The 20,811-nt window shown below is 45.0% G+C and overlaps 1 protein-coding gene and 1 long non-coding RNA gene across 3 annotated transcripts in view; one reads left to right on the forward strand and one right to left on the reverse strand.

Annotated features, from left to right (window-relative positions):
* The window catches only part of AZI2 (5-azacytidine induced 2), a 54,105-nt gene that overhangs the window by 9,998 nt on the left and 23,296 nt on the right, over positions 1-20,811 (reverse strand). For both annotated transcript variants that reach the window (XM_030550998.1, XM_030550999.1), the window contains exons 5-6: positions 19,669-19,805; positions 11,942-12,003 (exon numbers count right to left, since the gene is read on the reverse strand). In XM_030550998.1, the coding sequence (XP_030406858.1) occupies positions 11,942-12,003; positions 19,669-19,805 (199 nt within the window). The remainder of the gene's footprint in view (positions 1-11,941; positions 12,004-19,668; positions 19,806-20,811) is intronic.
* On the forward strand, positions 1,527-16,251 carry LOC115645832. Its single transcript, XR_003998839.1, has 3 exons — positions 1,527-2,251; positions 2,385-2,464; positions 15,492-16,251. It is a non-coding gene; the product is annotated as an uncharacterized LOC115645832 (long non-coding RNA).

Below are 20,811 nucleotides of genomic sequence, written 5' to 3' on the forward strand. Positions count from 1 at the left end.
GGGTACCAGAGTGTCCCAAAACACTATATATTTTTGGGTGGTGGCAGTGTATCAGATCTAAGCTGGTAATTAAGCTTAGGGGTATTCATGCTGGTACCCCAACTTTTGGACTCTAAGGTTCAGATTGGGGAAAGATACCATCACAAAAGGGCAACTACAAATTAGGGGTTTGGAATGGGCCCCTTTTGAGAAGAGGTTAAAGAGGCTAGGACTCTTCAGCTTGAAAAAGAGGAGACTAAGGGGGGATATGATAGAGGTATATAAAATCATGAGGGTTGTGGAGAAAGTGAATGAGGAAAAAAGTTATTTACTTATTCCCATAATATAAGAACTAGGGGCCACCAAATGAAATTAATGGGCAGCAGGTTTAAAATAAATAAATGGAAGTTCTTCTTCACACAGCGCACAGTCAACCTGTGGAACTCCTTACCTGAGGAGGTGGTGAAGGCTAGGACTATAACAGGATTTAAAAGAGAACTAGATAAATTCATGGAGGTTAAGTCCATTAATAGCTATTAGCCAGGATGGGTAAGGAATGGTGTCCCTAGCCTCTGTTTGTCAGAGGGTGGAGACAGATGGCAGGAGAGATCTCACTTGATCATTACCTGTTAGGTTCACTCCCTCTGGGGCACTGGCATTGGCCACCGTTGGCAGACAGGATACTGGGCTGGATGGACCTTTGGTCTGACCCAGTACGGTCATTCTTAATGTTCTTAACACATTCGCACTGAGAGCAAAAAAGCGTATCCTAAATTTGTGGATATCTACTGCAGAATATGTGACCCCTGAAAACTCTAACTAACTAACTAACTAACTAACTAACTAACTATCTCAAGTTTGTTAAACCCTTTAAAGAAAAAAAAAAAAGGACAAATAATCATATTTATGCTTCACTCATTCAGAAGCTCTCACCTTTGGTAGAATGAGTATTGATCCAGTCATTTTCAAACAAGAACTATCTAGTATCCAAATTATATTAAAAAAAACAAAAACAAACTTAAAAATAGCTCCAAATCTGCCACAGACTAAGAGTAAAATGCTCAGAAATCCCTAAATCCCATTTTCAAAAGTCATTTAAAAGCTTAAGTCTCACTGAAAGTCAATAGGACTTACGAAGTCCCTATCACTTTTGATAATTTCATGTCATATGTACAATTTTTCCTCCAGATGAGAATGTACAAACATGGAACCTTGCATGTATTGGTTAACTATTTAATTACTACAAGCCTTTTCTTCATGGTTAAGTATTCTATATACTCAGATTGTAAATTGTAATTACTAAGTAACAGTGGCAGCTGTATTGATATACATGAACACACCTTTATTTTAATCTTCTCAGATCTGTTAATTTAGCACACGGCTTCTCAAACTGGGGGCTGTGACTCCTCAGCACGACATGAGGTTATTACATGGAGTCGCATGCTGTCAGCCTCCATCCCAAACACCACTTCACCGCCAGCATTTGTAATAGTGTTAAATATAAAAAAAAGTTTAACTTATTGAGGGGTGGTGGTCATACTCAGAGGCTTGCTGAAACAAGTGTGCTTGCTGTGAAAGTACAAATGTTTGAGAACCACTGAGTTAGCATTAAAAAAAATTCTGATCCACTCACTACACATACATCCCACTACTGCAACATCTTAAAAAGATACGTTAACTGCCAACATTTGTGAAATACTGCAGCTATTTTACTAAAATATTCCTCTCACCAGTAAAATAATCCACCGCTATACAATCCTTTTACAAACACTACTTGGCAAGCTCTTAGCACCAAACACAACTGTTTAAGTCTTCAGCAAACTGGATTTCTAACACAGGTATTATATTAAATCACAGAGATTTTTGCAAGCGGTTGACAAGTGTGAAATAATTACATCACAAAAAAAATTACTTAACGGCATATGCCCTCCCCCAGTAAACAAAGTTCTTTGCTACAGTAAATGTTTCACATAGGAACCTGTCTAAGGGTGTGAAAAGAGTTGCCAATTGCTCTGTACGTTAATATGCATTACAAATAGTTATTCACATTACAATATAAAACCACAGTGCACATGTGCTAATTCCTGCAGAGGGCTGCTACCTGGATGCTGCTTTTTAAAACCAAAATTTACTCTACTAGACTGAAGGACAGATGATTACTTTATCTTGAGATAACACTTCTGCTGTCAGACATGCAAGATCGACTATCATGCTGCAACTGGAACCACAAGAAAAAACAACTGTTTGCTATGTGACAAGTTTAAGATGAAGGGTGAGTAGTAGTAGTTTGGATACAGCCTGCCCTATATTATAGTCATAATAAAAATACTATAGAGTAAATGAAAAGAAAGCCCGTAGCACTACTCATTCTTTAAAATATGTTGTTTCCTTCCCCCTCTCAACAGGCAAAGCAAGACTCACACAACATGACTCCATAATAATTTCTTATTAGGAAGTACTATTCCCCCCTCTTGTGGAAAACTACGTAAGTACACAATTTGCCTGTGTTGGGATGAGAGGTACAAATAAACTCACAAATTTATTGGTATATCCACTACATTCCTTTAAACCCAAATATTTTCTTGAAAGGGCATTTTCCAAAGCATTTTTGAACTCTCCCCCATACTGTATTCCCTGTAGTCAAGCAGGATAACAATGTATCAGATTACAATACACACATGATTATGGCACAAAGATGTTCTAGGGCTATTCCAACAGGAAAAGCAGTAATCTGATTTGCCAACACTTTTCAAGAGGACTACTATGTGTTTTAGTCAAGTGAACAGAAGGAATAATTTTTAACATCTTGCTTATTTCCTGTTTGGTGAAGGCAGGCAGCACAGCACAGACCAGTGGAAGCAAGGTTAGGCTGGGTCACTGCATTCTCCACTTCTGCTTCCATCTTCTATGATGTCAGCTTGAAGATATCTCAGTGTTACACATTTGAGAAAAGAGTAAATTTCAACTGGGAGCACATTCACAAACAGCTGTTTCTGGAGTACTGAGGGAAAACCTTTGAGATCCTCAAAAGCTTCAATACTACTAGCAGGACAACTCCTTCCTGTTAGCAGCTGCAAATTTCTTTTACCCTTCAAGCCTCTTCTAGTGTCTGTGAACATCTCTGGGAAGTTGGAGAAGAGTAGATAGGAAAGCGAGGAACTATTTTAGTTGATGTCTTATGCCCTTGTTATCTACAGGTTGCAACGCACTATGAGGGGCAAGCCACAAAGGTCAATTAATCTTCAGCCAATGCAAACTCCAGTGGGCCACATACTTAAGTGGAACAGGTCGCCATCATCCATGAATTTTTGCTGCTTCCATCTCCTTCCTGGAATGATGCAAGGTGTTCATCTTTTAAACCCTGTATTAGCTTGGAGTCTAGCTACCCAAGAATCTTCTACATACTTGACTACTATTAAAAGATTTGGGAACTTCCAGATGTAACTTCCAGATGGCCTTAAGGGTGCCACGTGAGATTCAATCTTTTTGCTCAAAAGTTTGTTTTACCTTTTGATAAAACTATGGAGAGTAAGATCAAGTGGCAGGCAATGGTAGTTGATGGGGGTGGCTATTGTTGCTCCACAATATAAGACAGTTACTCACCTTTATAACTGTTGTTCTTCGAGATGTGTTCCTCCTATCCATGCCAGTAGGGTGTGCACGCGCTGCGTGCACGTTCGTCGGAAGATTTTTACCCTAGCAACACTCTGTGGGTCGGTTGGGCGCCCCCTGGAGTGGCACCGCCATGGCGCCGGATATATACCCCTGCCGACCCAACCGCCCCTCAGTTCCTTCTTGCCGGTTACTCCGACAGTGGGGAAGGAGAGCGGGTTTGGAATGGCTATGAGCAACACAACTCGAAGAACAATAATAGTTACAAAGGTGAGTAACCGTCTTTTCTTCTTTGAGTGATTGCTCATATAAATTCCAGTTAAGTGATTCCCAAGCCTTACCTAGGCGGTGGGGTCGGAGTGAGATGTGGCAGAATGCAAGACTGCTGAGACAAAGGCTGCATCATCTCTAGACTGTTGAACCAGAGCATAATGCGAAGCAAAGGTGTGGACCGAGGACCAGGTAGCTGTGCAACATATTTCCTGGATTGGAACATGGGCCAGGAAGGCAGCCGATGAAGCCTGTGCCCCTGGTAGAATGTGCAGTGAGATGGCTCGAGGGAACATGAGCCAAGTCATAGCAAGTGCGGATGTACACCATCACCCAAGAGTAGATCCTCTGGGAGGAGACAGGTAGGCCCTTCATTCGATTCGCCACTGCAAAGGAGAGTTGGGACGATTTACGAAAGGGCTTCCTCCGTTCGATATAAAATGTGAGCGTCCTACGGACATCTAGGGAGTGCAATTGTTGTTCCCGTCGTGATGAGTGTGGCTTCAGGAAGAAGATTGGAAGGAAGATGTCCTGATTGGTATGGAAGGCCGATACCACTTTAGGGAGGAATGCTGGGTGTGGTCGCAACTGTGAAACACAGCATACGGTGGGTCCACCGTGAGCGCCTGAAGCTCGGAGACTCGTCTGGCCGATGTAATAGCTATAAGAAAAACTGTCTTCCAGGACAGGTATAGCAGCGAGCAAGTTGCCAACGGCTCGAATGATGGAGACATAAGTCTGGTTAAGACTAAGCTGAGGTCCCAGGTAGGGGCAGGGCAGCGTGCTTGGGGGTATAGGCGCTCCAAGCCCTTGAGGAACCTGGAAACCATAGGGTGTGAAAACACGGAGCGGCTACTCTCTCCTGGGTGGAAGGTAGAAATGGCTGCCAACTGCACCCTCAATGATGATACCGCTAGGCCCTGCTATTTGAGAGACCAGAGGTAGTCCAGGATGGTGGGGATCGAGACCTTGGTGGGAGTAACATTTTGCGTTTCGCACCAGGAGGAGAAACGCTTCCACTTGGCCAGATACGTAGACCGAGTGGCAAGTTTTCTGCTACCCAGGAGTACTTGTTGCACTGGGGCAGAGCAACGTAACTCTGACTGGGTTAACCATGCAGCAGCCATGCCGTGAGGTGAAGGGACTGCAGGTCCTGAGTTATGAGGTCTGCACGAAGAGGCAGGGTGATTGGGTTGGCTATCGACAGGTCGAGCAACATGGTGTACCAGTGTTGCCTGGGCCACGCAGGGGCGATCATGATCAGGCGAGCTCTGTCCCTGAAGAGCTTTAGTAGGACCTTGTGAACCAACGCGAATGGTGGAAAGGCATAAAGTAATTGGCTCTTCCATGGAATCAGGAAGGTGTCCGAGATTGAACCCGGGGAGAGACCTTGGAAGGGGCAATACCTCTGGCATTTCCTGTTCTCGCGGGAAGCGAAGAGGTCTATGTGGGGAAATCTCCACTTCCGGAAAACAGAATGTATAATGTCTGGATGAATCGACCACTTGTGAGACAGGAAGGATTTGCTGAGTTGATCTGCCAGAGTGTTCTGAACTCCTGGGAGAAAGGACGCTACCAGGTCTATCGAGTGGGCTATGCAAAAGTCCCACAGTTGGATCGCCTCCCGACCAAGGAGGGAGGATCGTGTCCCTCCCTGCTTGTTTATGTAGTACATGGCCGTTATGTTGTCTGTAAACACTGAGACACAACGGCCCTGTAGATGTTGCTGGAACGCCTGGCACGCCAGGCGGACTGCTCTTAGTTCTCGGACATTTATGTGTAACACCAGCTCCTGAGATGACCAAAGGCCTTGAGTGCAAAGATGTCCGAGGTGAGCACCTCAGCTGAGAGATGACACATCCGTCGCAGGGACGTGGAGGGCTGTGGCGGATGGAATGGCAGTCCTGCACACACCAGGCAGGGCATCAGCCACCAGTCGAGGGAGCCTAGGATGCTCAGGGGAATGGTGACTACCATGTCTATGGCGTCCCTGCCTGGGCGGTAAACCGAGGCGAGCCAAGTTTGAAGGGGACGCAGAGGTAGTCTGGCATGCTTGGTCACAAACGTGCAGGCAGCCATGTGACCGAGGAGGCCGAGACAAGTGCGAGCCGAAGTTGTCGGGAAGTTTTGAAGGCTTTGTATAATTGATACTATTGCCTGAAATCGGGGTCACGGTAAACTGGCCCTTGCGAGACTGGAGTCCAGGATGGCCCCAATGAACTCTATTCTTTGTGTGGGCACTAGAGTAGATTTCTCTACGTTGATCATCAGGCCTAGTCGCATGAAGAGGTCCTTGACGACGCCCACATGACTGGTGACTTGGGCTCAGAGATCCCCCAAATGAGCCAGTCGTCGAGGTACGAGAAGACATGTATTCGATGACGACGGAAGGAGGCAGTGACTACAGCCATGCACTTCGTGAATACCCGAGGGGCTTCAGAGAGGCCTAACGGAAGGCCCGTAAACTGAAAATGCTGATGGTTGACCACAAACCGGAGGTACCGTCTGTGCGGAGGGTAAATGGCAATGTGGAAATATGCGTCCATGTTGAGGGCGGCATACCAGTCTCCGGGATCCAAGGATGGGATGATGGTCCCCAGGGATACCATGCGGAATTTCAACTTTTTCATGAACTTGTTCAGTCCTTGCAGGTGTAGGATAGGCCTGAGGCCTCCTTTCACCTTGGGGATTAGGAAATACCAGGAATAGAACCCCTTGCTGCTTAGGTCCTTCGGTACCTCCCCTATAGCTCCCATGGTAAAGACCTTCCCTACCTCTTGCAAGAGGAATTGCTCGTGAGAGGGGTCCCTGAAGAGAGACGAGGAAGGGAGTTGGGAGGGAGGGAGTGAAATAAACTGGAGGTGGTATCTGAATTCTACCGTGCGTAGGACCCAACGATCCAAGGTTAATTGGGTTCATGCAGAGAGGAAAGGGGAAAGGCGGCTGTAAAACTGAAAAGGATCCTGGGAGACAACTGGTACACTGCCCTCAGGCGCACCTTCAAAAGTTTGGTTTGGGTCCCGTCATTGGCTTGGAGGGACCATTATTGTGACCCCCTTGAAGTCCAGACTGTCGTCTGCTGTTGCCTCAACCTCGCCTCTTGCCAAAGTCCTGTCTTGGTCTAGGCGGGGGGGGGTAAGAGCGTTGAGGTTGGGTGTGGAAGGATCTTTGTTGAGTCTCTGGTGTATGTATCCCAAGCGAATGCACAATCACCCAATTATCTTTCAGACTCTGTAGCCTAGGGTCCGTCTTCTCGGAGAACAGACCTTGGCCATTGAATGGCAAGTCCTGGATAGTGTGCTGAAGTTCAGGTGGCAAGCCTGACCCTGAAGCCATGATATACGTCTCATGGTGATTCCAGAGGCCACAGTTCTGGCTGCCGAATTGGCAGCATCCAGCGAGGCCTGGAGAGAAGTTCTCACCACCTTCTTTCCTTCCTCCAATAGTGCCTTAAATTCTTGGCGGGAGTCTTGCGGGACCAGCTCTGTGAATTTCCCTACCACCTCCCAGGTGTTGTAATTATACCTGCTAAGTAAGGCTTGCTGATTTGCCACCCTGAGTTGGAGGTCCCCCGCGGAGTAGATTTTACGGCCCAACAAATCCATGCGCCTAGGCTCCTTAGATTTTGCGGCAGGGGCTTGCTGGCCATGGCGCTCCCATTCATTTATAAACTGTACGACCAGTGAGCAGGGTGCACGTATAAGTACTCGTACCCCTTAGAGGGCACCATGTACTTCCGTTCAACTCCTCTGGCAGTGGGCGGAATAGATGCTGGGGATTGCCAGATGGTATCTGCCTTAGCTTGAATCGATCGAATGAACAGTAAGGCCACTCGAGTTGGTGCATCCGCCGACCATATATCTACCACCGGATCCTCAACCTCTGGAACCTCCTCCACCTGCAGGTTTATATTCAGGGCGACGTGCCTCAGGAGGTCCTGGTGTGCTCTGAGGTGAAGTGGAGGCGGGCCCGATGAGGATGTCCCTACTACCGCTTCATCCAGGGAAGAGGAAGATGAAAGGCCCAGGATGAGTGGGTCCCGTATGGTCTCCTGATCATGGGGGACATCAGGGACTGGTGGGACCTGAGGGTCCTGTGCATGGATGGAAGCTTCCTCCGTACCCGCAGGAAGGGGGCGGCTGACAGTGGCCTCTGGCACCCAGTGTTCCGATGGAACGGAGCGTGATGTCACTGTGGGTCCACCTTGGCCTTGGTGATATGCTCAAGGTGTCCAGAAGGACCACTGATGAGGTCTCTGGTCTGGGCCGTGGGTCTCTTGGAAGACTTGGCTGTGTGTCTCCGAATCACAGTCCTGTGTGTAGGAAGCACTGTCCGCGTGTGATGATACAGATGTATGGCGAGACGGCCACGGAGGAGCTGAAACCACTTGGGAAGGGTTTCTGTGTCTGGTTGATCTGTCTTCATGCGGCACCGGAGAACAGTACCGTGTGCCGTACCGGTACTAGGAATGAGACCGGGACCTGTTACCGGAGCGGTGCCAGGAGGTTGACTGGGATCTCGAAGCTCGACGTCAAGAGCGGCTGCGAGAGGTGCAGTGCCGTGAACTGGATCAGCGTTGAGAGTATCGCGTTGGCGAGCGGGATCTCAAATGGTGCCGCGAGTACAACTAGTACCGAGATGGAGAGCGGTACTGGGACTGCCATCGGCATCGGTGATGGGACTGAGAACGCCGGCAGAATCTTGATCGTGACAGGTGCCTTTTGGCGGTGCTGACCGAGGATGGTCTCAGCAGGGCAGGCTTGCCTATTGATTGGATAACCCGCACCGGCGGTGCCGGGGGTTGAGGCAGCGCAGCTCTGTCAGGGCAATCAGCTCCCTTGCCGCAGAGAATGTCTCCAGCGTGGAGGGAACAATAAGCTCAACCACGGCATGTGCCGTGGAGCTGTCAGGCACCGGACTCGACGGCTCTTGCGAGGCCGGAATCAACGGCGCTGAAGTTGTTGGTGCCGCGGCAGTTGTCGGTGCTGGGCGGTCCGACTTAGGCGGGTGCTCTGACTGCGATGTAGGCATGGGAGTCGCAGGAGTCTTGTGCTTCTTGACCTGCGGGGAGAGAGAGCGGTGCTGGGCAGGCTTCTGGGCTGGCGACGGTTGGTGCCAAGGGGCCTTCGCAATGCCAGTGTACTCCGGTGCCGAAGATGCACTTCTCCCCAGTGCAGACTGTCTGGCGCTCGGTGCTGAGGGCAAAGGAGTAAGAGCTGCCTCCATCAGGAGCTGTTTGAGACGAAAGTCCCGCTCCTTTTTCGTCCACGGCTTGAAGGCCTTGCAGATGCGGCACTTGTCTGTGAGGTGGGATTCCCCCAGGCACTTAAGGCAGGAGTCGTGAGGATCTCCTGTCGGCATCGGCTTGTGACAAGCCGAGCAAGGTTTGAAACCTGGTGAACCGGGCATGGGCCCTGGCACCGGGTGAGGGGAACAGGCTAATCCCCAACCCCTCTTAACTATATACAATAACTATGTTCAAGAAACTAATAAAACTAACAAGAAATATAGAAAATTGAACTAGATACACAATAACGATGAAAGAACTACAAGAAGCTAGGGAGGTGGAGATCGGCTATGCTGCGCTCCACTGTTCCAATGACCGACATGGGCGGTAAGAAGGAACTGAGGGGCGGTTGGATCGGCAAGGGTATATATCCAGTGCCATGGCAGCGCCACTCCAGGGGGCGCCCAGCCAACTCACCGAGTGTTGCTAGGGTAAAAATCTTCCGACGAACGTGCATGTGGCGCACGCACACCTAACTGGAATGGATATGAGCAATCACTTGAAGAAGCAGCTCAGTTCTGGCTGATGTTTTAGTTTACATAATGTGCTTAGATGACACAGCATTTTGCACATAATTGATATCACCACTAGAAGCATTTAGTCTACACTTATCTCTGATCACAGATTCCTTTTCTCACTCTGATATCAGTGTGGCTTTTCAGGTGTTGTTCACGCTATCCTTTTCAATGGCACTGAACAAGCAGCTAAGTTCTCTAGCATGCTCATCTCCTGCCTTGAATGCTCCTTTTTCAACCACGCCCTTTAAGGTTTCAGGTGGAGACTTTACACCTTCCATAATAGAGCACCCCACAACTGATTCCTTGATCCTTTATCTTCTACCTTCACCACCACTTATATGTGGCTTCACTTAGTTATGTCTGTTGACTCACATTCTAATGTCATCTCATATCTGCTTGTCTTGAATGTCTAACTACAGCTGAATATGCCAAAAACTGAAGTACTTCTAGACAGAGCCCTAATCCCATTTTGTGACTCCACTATTGTTCTCCTTAATTAAAAAGGTAACATTGCTCCCAAGCTCAGAAATCTTGGCATCGTCCTTGACACAAGACCCTTTCCCTCATCTCTAAATCAGTATTGCCATCTTCAGAATTAGTCTTTACTGCCACCTTGCCTCTACTGAATTCCTTTTTCTTGATTTGATCACATCTGTAACACTGTTGGCTTTCCTTGTCCTAACATCTATGTCTACTCCTGGGGGAATTATGCACTAAAAAAATTTAAAATTCCGCAATTTTTTTTTAAATTCTGCATATTTTATTTGTCAAAACACCACAATATAATTACACCAGTTTCAATTATTTTTGGTCATTTATTTAAAAATACCTGTCAGCAAGTATGTCTGTAACAAAATAGACGACAAAAAAGATTCAGGAAATGTTTTTTGACAAATAGATTCCTTAATAGGCATATTAATACAGAACTCTGAGTAAGAATTCATTTAAAACTACAATCAGAACCATACTGTCCACACCTGTCAGAAGGAGTGCAAAGGCTTGTGGGAGAGGGAAGTAATTGCTGGAAAAGAGCCTGGGTGTGAACTTGGAGAGTGGTTTGGTATGGGTGGGAAAATTATGGATCAGGGGTTTTTTTTGGGGTGGGGAGGGATTGTTAGGGAGCTTCCTACATGCAGACCCTGGCTGACCCCTAGCCTCTCCCATTCAGTCAGGCACATCTGCCCTTATCCTTGTGTCCGTGCATCCCCATGTGTCCTTGCGCCCCCTGTCCACATCTGTCCCTCCACTTCCAGTCAGACACATTCCCAACTCCTCTTCTGGATAAGCCCTTCCCAAGCCTGTTGTCTGATCACTGTCAAGGGCCTCACCCAGAACTTTTCCAAAATCCTGGTGTGTCTCAGTCTAAGAAGACAGTCTTTTCTAGCAGGCTCTTCTTCCAGCCTAGGCATCCAACCTTAATCAGGTGACCCTTCCTGGTCACATTCTCCCTCCAATCAGATGCTTCACCCAAGGACACCTCAGATCTAGGATTCAGAAGAAACCAGACAAAGACAGAGCTGGGCCCACTGCATGTAAAGGGCCAACTCACTCCATGAGAGTGTTCCATGTTGGCTACTCAACAGTGTACACAAAGGAATTGCAACTCCATGTCACAAAACTTGAAGGAATCCAGATATACTATTGAGATGTAGAAATTAGAACCACACATCTCATCCTCCACCACATTTAGCCTTGAAGCCACCAGCAAAGCAAACTCAAAACGTGATACAAAATTTGCAAAAAACTCCATACGCTTGCTACACTATCCTTCTCACATTATAGTCTTATCCAATCCCTTACTCCCTCAAATCAACTTCTCATCTTGAATATCTGTCTACTCAGTTTATTTTTGGGTGCTGGATCTCTAATTTGTACCATCTCTCTTTAGAGTCAGGAAGAGAAATGGATGTGTCTCAGAGTGTCACACATCCTTGACTGTAGTTAGCTTTATTTTTTCTTAAAACTGCCTATTAAATCTGGTATTTAACTTACGTGATCTGGAAACAATGCAGAAGATTTAGACACTATCTTCTCTGTCTTACATAAGTAGATTTAACTTTCATCATAGTTTATCAACATGAATAAAAATAAAAATTTTGTCAAATATCAAGTGCATTTGAGTTGGTAACTATTTATATAGCAAGCTACCTTGGTAGAGCTAGCATATTGTTCAATTAAGTTCACGCACAGAACCATCTGCCACACCAGTTCAATGCATCATTTCTAAATCACACACTAACAAAATGAAACACAGAAGAACCACAAATATTCATACCTCTGAATATTCTGTTTTTGGAGGAGGTCTCCATTTAACAGATTTAATTCCTGACCCTGGTCCTGAAAAGAAAAAAAGTGAACAGTTAACTCTATTTAGTGTCCAAAACCTTTCTAACAAAAATCTAATCTTACAAGCATGAGGGTTCTTCAGTTTCATTAGCTGACATACATTGGGAAGCAGGGCCAGCTTTAGGAAGTGCGAGGCCCAATTCAAACAGTTTCAACAGGGGGCCCCAGCAGGGATGACTTAAAAAAAAAAAGAGAACACACGTGGGGCTTGTACTCACTGGATGGTGCTCCGAGTCTTCGGCGGCAGGTCCTTCACTCACTCCAGGTCTTCGGTGGCACTGAAGGACCCGCTGCCGAAGGGCAGCAAAGACCTGGAGCGAGCGAAGTACCCGCTGTCGAAGTGCCGCCGAAGACCTGGGGCGCCACCAGGTGAGTAAAAATTAAAAAGGCGCCTCTAGCCAGGGAAGGGATTCTCACTAGGCGCGGTGCCCTCTTAGGTGCGAGGCCCGATTCAGGGGAATTGGTGGAATAGGCCTAAAGCCAGCCCTGTTGGGAAGGGATTGATGTGCCATTTTACAATACAAAGTTTGTAAAAATTCACTAGTTTCCTATTAATTGTGACTACCTGAATTAATGTGTGAACAAGATCAATTGTGTTGAGAAAATGAGTTAAATGCAACAATACTATCCCCATACTGAATGTTTCATAAAGTTATGGGGTCTAGAGATTTCCTAGTGAATTGTTTCACACATAAGCTTATCTATACAGAAAAAGGCAAATCCAGAGTCTCATTAACATTATTTCTGTGAGAATAAACCAACCACAAAATTGCTAACTAAATAGTCCGGACTATACTTCTGGACATCACCTTTCAATATATCCAACTTCCACAAGACATGTAAACTCAAGTGTTTCAACCAGGCTATACTCCATCAGTTTTTGCAGAATAAAGTCAATGGAATTTGTGCTTCTGTGTCACTTACGTGCTTTGGAAAATCCCACCTTTAGGTACCTAAGTATTGGTTTAACTTTGGACATCTAGATTTGAAAAATTCTGGATTCTGTATAAAAAGTACACAATAACTAACTTATTAAAGAAGTCTAAATGACATTTTTCTATTAACACTGAAGCAATTTTGTTTTCATGTGACTGATTTTATCCCACTAAATTTTTTTAAAAATAAATGTTGCATAAGTAATGTACTTGCTGGAGTGTTTACAGTATCAGAGCCTTCATTTTTAAAAAATTGTTTTTTGCTTATAGCAGTTTTGTAGAAGTAGGATACCCTATTCACAGTGGCATTAAAAACAACATTTAAAATATAATGCAGAATTACAAGAGCAAAAAAAATATTAGATTCTGGTAAACATGCTATCAGTTGTAATTGTGGCTTTAAGAAACCCCACTCTATTAACATAGCGTTTAGTTGATGCAAGATGAGCATCCCAAACACCTACCATGTAAATCTGAAAGGAGAAAATCTAGAATACTAAACGTATAGAAAAGATAGACAACCAGAATGTCACGATAGCAGCCATTTTTCTTTAATTCTAGGTTTTAAACTATGTTTGCTAAGTTGCTCTTTGTATTAAGAAATCCCACAGCGCTCTCAATATTTAAACTGGCTTTTTCCTCTTCCTCCAAAGCTTTACTGTTCATGTGCAAGATATTCAGTGTCTGTGCTATAAAAAATAGCTACTGTAAATTAGTGTACACTAGTTTAAAATCTTGTTCATATGTGCCTCCTTTCTTGATCTGTTAGTGGATTTGAGGGGAAGATGCAGTTTCTTGTATTTCTTCTTTAAGACAAAAAAGTTACTATAACAATTATTGATTCAGAGTTCTGTACACCATCTACACAAAACATGCCTCCTAAGTCTTTTAGATCTCCCAGCATGCATCACACAAACAATAAATCCCTTTATGTAAGTTGCCATTATTCAAACTCAATGTGTCAAAAATGTTTTGAACAAAATACTTTATTTTGTTTGCAATTTTTTTTATTCTTTAAATGTATGAAGTTAGTCAGAAAAGGCACCTACAAGAACCACCTGCTTAAGGAGAGGAAAGCTAACAGTGAATAAATGCTCAATTCAAGATAATCAATTCCATTTAGCACCATCTAGTGGATATAATATATATGAGCATGTAGATACCGAAGAAATACAACACTTAAGAAGAGCTCAAATGCTCTTAAAACATTAAACGATGTCATGTTTGCACAAAGGTGACTGATGACAGCAATCAGTTGATCAGGCTGCCCAACAAAGTCTCCAAATACTGATAGCCAATATTTATGGTGTGTATCTTAACAAAAAAAATGAATGCTTGATCTTTAACAGCTAGGGCTAACCTAATAGTGTTAACAAATACTAGAAAAACAGAGAACTTACTCTACTCACAAAGGTAGCATATCCTCTGTTTTAAGTAAAAGAGTCAAATCATTCCATCTGCCTCTTTGTTTTCCCCCCCTTTTTTTTTAAATTATAGGTGCATTTTAATATCGGGCAACATGTAGCTGCATTTAGCAGATCAATAGCTTAAATTTGGGAGCTCACTCATGACTGCAGTGTGCTACGAAACAGTCTCTTTATGAACAGCTATAAAAAAAACTGTGTGCAGAAGCGACTACATCCCTTCCCCATGAGCCAAGTTTAAAAGACCAGAACAAACAGTAACAATACATCTACAGCAAACGTTAAAAGTAATAATAATAATTATTGTATTAATTAATGGTGCTCTTACAACACCAAAAGAAATCAGATTCTGGACTCTGGTTTTAATCCTGAGGAAAAACCTCAAAGTCAGCCTTCCTAAGAGGAAGGTACTAAGAGTATGAAAAATTGTTACATGAAGCGTTCAATTCCTTGATTCTCTCCTAATGAGATCAACCAAAGCTTCCGCACCTGTTGGCTGTTTCTGGGATGTCTGGGCATAAAAAACAGGTCTAAATATTACCATTAGTTCCACAGACATTTCTAATACAGTCCTGTATTAAAAAAAAAAAATACTGGAAAGTTGTAGCTTTCAACCGGAGACCTAAAATGAGGCACAATACAGATGGAAATTAAGGTGATGTAAACGTCTTTCCTTTAAGATGCATGAACTGCTTTCTCATTTCATTAACAAGATTGCATTTCTGGAGTCATCTTCAGGGAAAAGAACACTAAGATACCTTCAGTACAGATTGCTGTTAATAGTTTATATAATACTGTTTGTTAAGAAATTATGCTTGCTGTCCCCCCTGCCTTTTCTGGATGCGACACATCTGATATAATAAGTTCAGGACAAGGAATATGTCTTACTCTAAGAGAGCTGTGTAAATGTACAGAACTGTATAAAACAAACCTTTTAATAAATATACTGCACTATGCACAAAAAACTACATTAAAAGAACATTTAAGGTTGCACAATCAAACTCTCAAAAGTTAGGAAATAGCAGAATTAAGACTGCCTGTGCAATCTTAACTCAGCCTCCTTATGCTTATATGTCATGATACTGTCTTTAATTACATGATCACTTACTTTCTTTTCCAGATCCCCTGCCTGTGGATGACTCAGGGTTGTATGATGAAGGAGGCTGTTGTCTGTGGGACCCCTGCCTCACAGAACTGGAAGCAGTAGAGTGAATGTGGCAGGGGATTGCAGGAAGAGGAAGAAAAGTCTCATGGTTAAGGCAGTTGAATGCTGTCCTGGAAAAGTGGATTCCATATTTGCCTTTGCCACAGAGTTCCTCTGTCACTTAAACCAAGCTTTCCGTAAGTGGCCACTAACTGTTTTCTTCATGTTTTGGGGGCCAAACTTGATACTCTGGGGTCTGATTTGCTAAAGTGTGATGAACATGCACAACTGCAACCGAAGTTGATAGGAGCAGTGCTTTGAGCATATAAAATACTAAATAATGTAATGTTAAGTACTTTAAGGGAAAAAAAAATAGTCAGGCCCTTGACATCTCAAGTTAGAACCCAACATTGGTGGAAACTTTTGACCTTACTCTCTCTGTCTCAACTTCCCACATGTAAACTAGAGATAATACCATCCACTCACTGCACAGGGATGTTGTGAAGATAAATTCATGTTTGTGAAAAACTCAGATACGATAATGATAAATGCCATAGACCAGTGGTTTTCAAACTTGTTTTCTGGTGACACAGTTGAAGAAGATTGATGTGGCAAAGCAGGCATGCTAAGGCAGGCTTCCTGCCTACCCTAGCACTGCAGACTGCGCTGCGCCCTGGAAGTGGCCAGCAGCAGATCTGGCTCCTAGGCAGAGGCATGCAAGCGGCTCTGTGAGGTTCTCGCCCACAGGCACCACACCCCCACCTCCTGGTTCCCACTGGCCAGGGGCCAGTACCTGGGGTGGGGGCAGCGTGCGGAGCCCCATAGCCCCCCCACCTATGAGCTACTGCTGGCCACTTCTGGGGCACAGCATGGTGTCGGAACAGGTAGGGACTAGCCTGCCTTAACAGGGCAGCACCGCCAATGGGACTTTTAACGGCCCGGTCAGTGGTGCTGACCAGAGCCCCCATGACCCAGTGCCTTACATTCTGTGACCCAGTACTGGGTCGCAACCCACAGTTTGAAAACCACTGCCATAGATAAGCCCTTAAGGAAATTAATAATTCTGTCTTCAGAGCTGAGTTTGAATGTGTGCATTAAAACTGGGTATAGAGTCATGCAATAAAGTATTTTACTTCCTTGATCATGAGACTGTCCTTTTCCTTCCTGCAATCCCTGCCTCATTCACTATATACCTTGCAAATTATGTGAGGCAGGGGTCCTACAGACAACAACTTCTTTTACTGCACAGCTTTGATTCATCCACAGAGCAGATCCATTCTGTGTACTAAATGAGGCAGAGGTCCTAGGGGAGAGGGAGGGAGAATCATATGTTATCATGTAATTAAGGACAATTGTAATTCATACTTTTGAGCGCTTAACTTCACAACCTTAATAGTGTTCTTAAAGTAGTTTGAGTCTGTCACTTGGGTTGTTAAAATAGCAAATGAAAAAAAGACATTCTATTTTGTGGCATCATATTAACATCTACATGATTCATCAGTAGAGTTGAAACCTTTAGATCAGGGGTTTCAAACTCTAATGACCAAGAGGGCCACATGAGCGTTAGTTCATTGGCCTGAGGGCTACATCACTGACACCCCTGCCCCTCGCTGCCCCCGGCCCTGCTCCCACTCCACCCCTTCCAGGTGGCCCCCCCCCAGCCCTGCCTCTTTCCACTCCTTCCCCGCCCCCATTCCAACCCCCTCCCTGCCCCCAGAGGGGGCAGGAGAGATGTGGTGGGGGCTCAGGGCAGGGAGTGCAGCAGGTGTGCAGGGTGCAGCAGGGGACTCAGGGCAGGGGGTTGGAGTGTGGGGTGCAGGAGGGGTGAGGCAGGGGGTCAGGGTTCAGGTGTACAGCAGGCAGGGGGCTCAGGATAGGGAGCTGGGGAGCAGGATGGGTACGGAGTGCAGGCAGAGGGATCAGGGCAGGGGGTTGGGGTGTAGAAAGGGTGTGGGATGCATCAGGGGACTCAGGGCAGGTGGTTGGAGTGTGGGATGCAGCAGGGGGCTCAGGGCAGTTGGGGGGTAGGGTGCAGGAGGGCTTCAGGCTCTGGCCCAGAGCCGCTTAACTAAAGTGGCTCTGGGGTGGCAGCGGCACACACCGGGGCCGCGCTGCTCTGAGAAGCAGCCAGAACCATGTCCCTGCAGCCCCTGAGGGAAGGTGGACGCACGGCTCCGCGCGCTGCTTGCTGCTCCTCCAGGTACCTCCCCTGAAGCTCCCATTGGCTGCGATTCCCCGTTCCTGGCCAATGGGAACTGCAAGGGGGGGGGGCGGTGCCTGGAAACCAGAGCAATATAGGGAGCCCTCTGCTCCTTCTGCTCTCCCCCTGGCTGCAGGGACACGACACCAGCTGCATCAGGGAGCAGTGCGGGTTCGAGGGGGGCAATCTAGCGGGTGTAGTTTGCCCAACCTTGTCCTGAAGGTAGGCTGGGGGGGGCACACGGGCCACTTGGTGGGCCACAGGAAATGGCCCCATGGGTCCCATGTAGCCCGCGTGCCATATGTTTGAGATATCTGCTTTAGATCCATTGCACAGCCTCTGCCCCTTGAACTAACACAGTAACTGATACAACCTCTGTGGACCACCACTAGATGGGGATGAAGCACACAGATTTCACAGATATTTGCTGACAGAAGAATGGTAAAAATTGTGGGTTTCCTTCCAGGCTCTGGAGGGAAGCAGGCTCTAGTAGGGGATTTGACAGAAGTCTACCCAACTATAAAACCTTCTGACCCACCCCCTCCCTGTCCTCGTCCTCTCTCTTTCCAATTTCTGGCTCTTTGTCCCACTCCCATTCTCCTTGACTACCGTGTTCTAGTATCTACTAGTCTAGTTTCTAATCTCAATCCCAATCTCCTTGCCCTGCCAGTCCCAGTTCCCCCACCCCCAGCTCCTCATTCAATCTACCTCCCTCCACTGGCTCTCAGTTTCCCTCTCCAGGGTTCTCATCCATTCTCAGTCTCCCCCAAACTGCATCCACATTTCCATGTCCTAGTCTCTCCCATTCCCTGGCTTCTTGTTCCAGTCTCCTTGCCCAGAGAGTCCCAGTCTCCCCACTCACTACCAGTGCTCCTCCTCATGCCAACTGTATCCTACTTCTCACACCTCATTTCCTTCATCAGCCTCCAGTCCCAGTTTCACCTGACTCCTTTTCCCAATTTGCTCCTTTCCTGCCCCCTTGATCCAGTGTTTGACCCCTCTCCATAAAACTCAGGTGGTTTCCTAGTTCAGGTTGCCTACATACCAAAAAAAAGGGGTAATTGAGAACACAGGAGAAACAGGCTCCCGGTCTCAGAGTTCAAGTCCTGGACCCACAAGACCCAGAGCATGCGGGAGCAGCCACTGCAGGGAAAGCCTAGCTTTACCCCTGGGTTAGCACATGCTCAGTTGTTCTGAGGGAATGGTGCACATACAGTCTAGTGAACACCAGGAGCTGAGAGACTCAGACATGCCTAGTGCAGTCAGAATCTTTGGGAATTTTGCTGCTAATAAATCTTAGGTCTCTACCAGCAAGCGCAAACTGCAGTATTTCGAAGGCTTTGAAGCTTATTTGGGTGGATTTTCATAGGGACAGCACAACACATCCCTGATACAAAGCCACTGCTCTGCCAAGTTTCAAGTCCTCACATCAAGCATGATGATAAAGGTGTTCAAATAAAAAGTCATCAGTCGTTTTTGTGTTTTGTTTTAAAGATGGGCAAAACATGTTTTTCCTCTCGCTTTGTTGTCTGAAACAGCTGAACTATACTGGCTCAAGTTATTATATATGTATATATTTTCAACCTGAGGCAGCTACTGGGCATGGAAAATTTCAGCTCACATGGTTGAAGTTTGGCAAAATTATAAGCAACTAAAACAGGGTCTTATAATCAGGTTTTTGGCAACCTTAACAACTGGCAGTTCTACCACCCCTGCATATAATATAGTATTATTTACAAGAGATAAATAATTTCATGGGAAGATAATTACAGTTTTACTATGAAGAAAAAAAGGTTTTCATTTTATATTGTAAATATGCAACTATTTCATATATATATAATATTTATTTCTCATGTGAACATAAGAATTGGGGTAAATGTCAAGGTTCAATATTATATATTCATTTTAATTTTACAAGTCTATTAATGTTTCAATTCCATAATTCAACAGTACCTTCTGCAGTTCTATTCTGAGACTGTTGCATTCCTTTTTCAGCTTTTCTAGTTCCTGTTCCAGACTGTGAACTTTCAGGTCACTATTCAGCTTCTCTATTTCCCAGCTAGATGGAGTAGAGTTTAGATTCCTCATCACTACAAAAAGATAAGCAACATACTGATTTCCACTTCCATTATAAGGTTTCAGAGTCAGACATGTCATGGCTCAAGATGAGTATCTGCACCAGACAAAATAAAAAGGTTTCAAAGATTCAGTTTGTTTTCATCAATAAAGTTAATTTAAAAATATTTAGTATCACTATTTTAATATATTTGACAATATCTTGCTTTGTGTAATACGACATTACTTACCATCTGATATTTCATATCTCTTTTCCTAAACAGTTTTCTTGACTAGCCTGCCTTGTACAAAGATCAGGTTCAGGAAGTGAAAGCAATAGGCTTCCCAATGGTTATTTATCAAGACAGCTAACAGAAACTTGTTGACAGAGGAAAGCTCAGAAAATAGATTGTCTCTTTAATACATGTAGCCCCATTTTTCTTTAACATAACTTCTCCAAAGCGTATTGTAAAATGCGTTAATACAAAAACAGGATTGAAGGAAGGAAAAAAAAAATAAATAAATCACACCGAAAACAGATTTGATACTGGGAAGTGATCAGATCCAACTATTCAAGCTAGTGCATGCCCAACTTGCATGCATAGGAAAATATTGCTCCTTTTCTCTCAGTTTTATACAAGCTAGGTTTACTAGAAGTTTTTCCCAATTATGCCTACTGGGAAGTTTCAAATAGAAGTGCACAATACACTACCATGCAATAAAATGAGCTAAAGAACCCTGAGTCATGTTTGCCTCCGATCTGGAAACAAACAATATATTTTTATCTCTCTCTCTGTATATCAGGGCCGTAGCAACAAAGAATGTGGCCCCCTCCAAACATATGTCCGGGGCCCCTTACAATGCAGAAACTGGAATGTGGTATTTATTTTATACAATATACAGGGTTCATATTATGTATACATAGGCCTACAGTGTACATGTATTCCGTATTTACGCAAAGCGCTTCTTTCGAGCCTTGTTCTCCACAAATTGGGGAATCAATGCGTCATAGTCCAGAGATCTGGCAATCTTGTTTTCGAC

Source organism: Gopherus evgoodei, chromosome 2 (genome assembly GCF_007399415.2).
Source record: "Gopherus evgoodei ecotype Sinaloan lineage chromosome 2, rGopEvg1_v1.p, whole genome shotgun sequence".
Classification (NCBI taxonomy): Eukaryota; Metazoa; Chordata; order Testudines; family Testudinidae; genus Gopherus; species Gopherus evgoodei.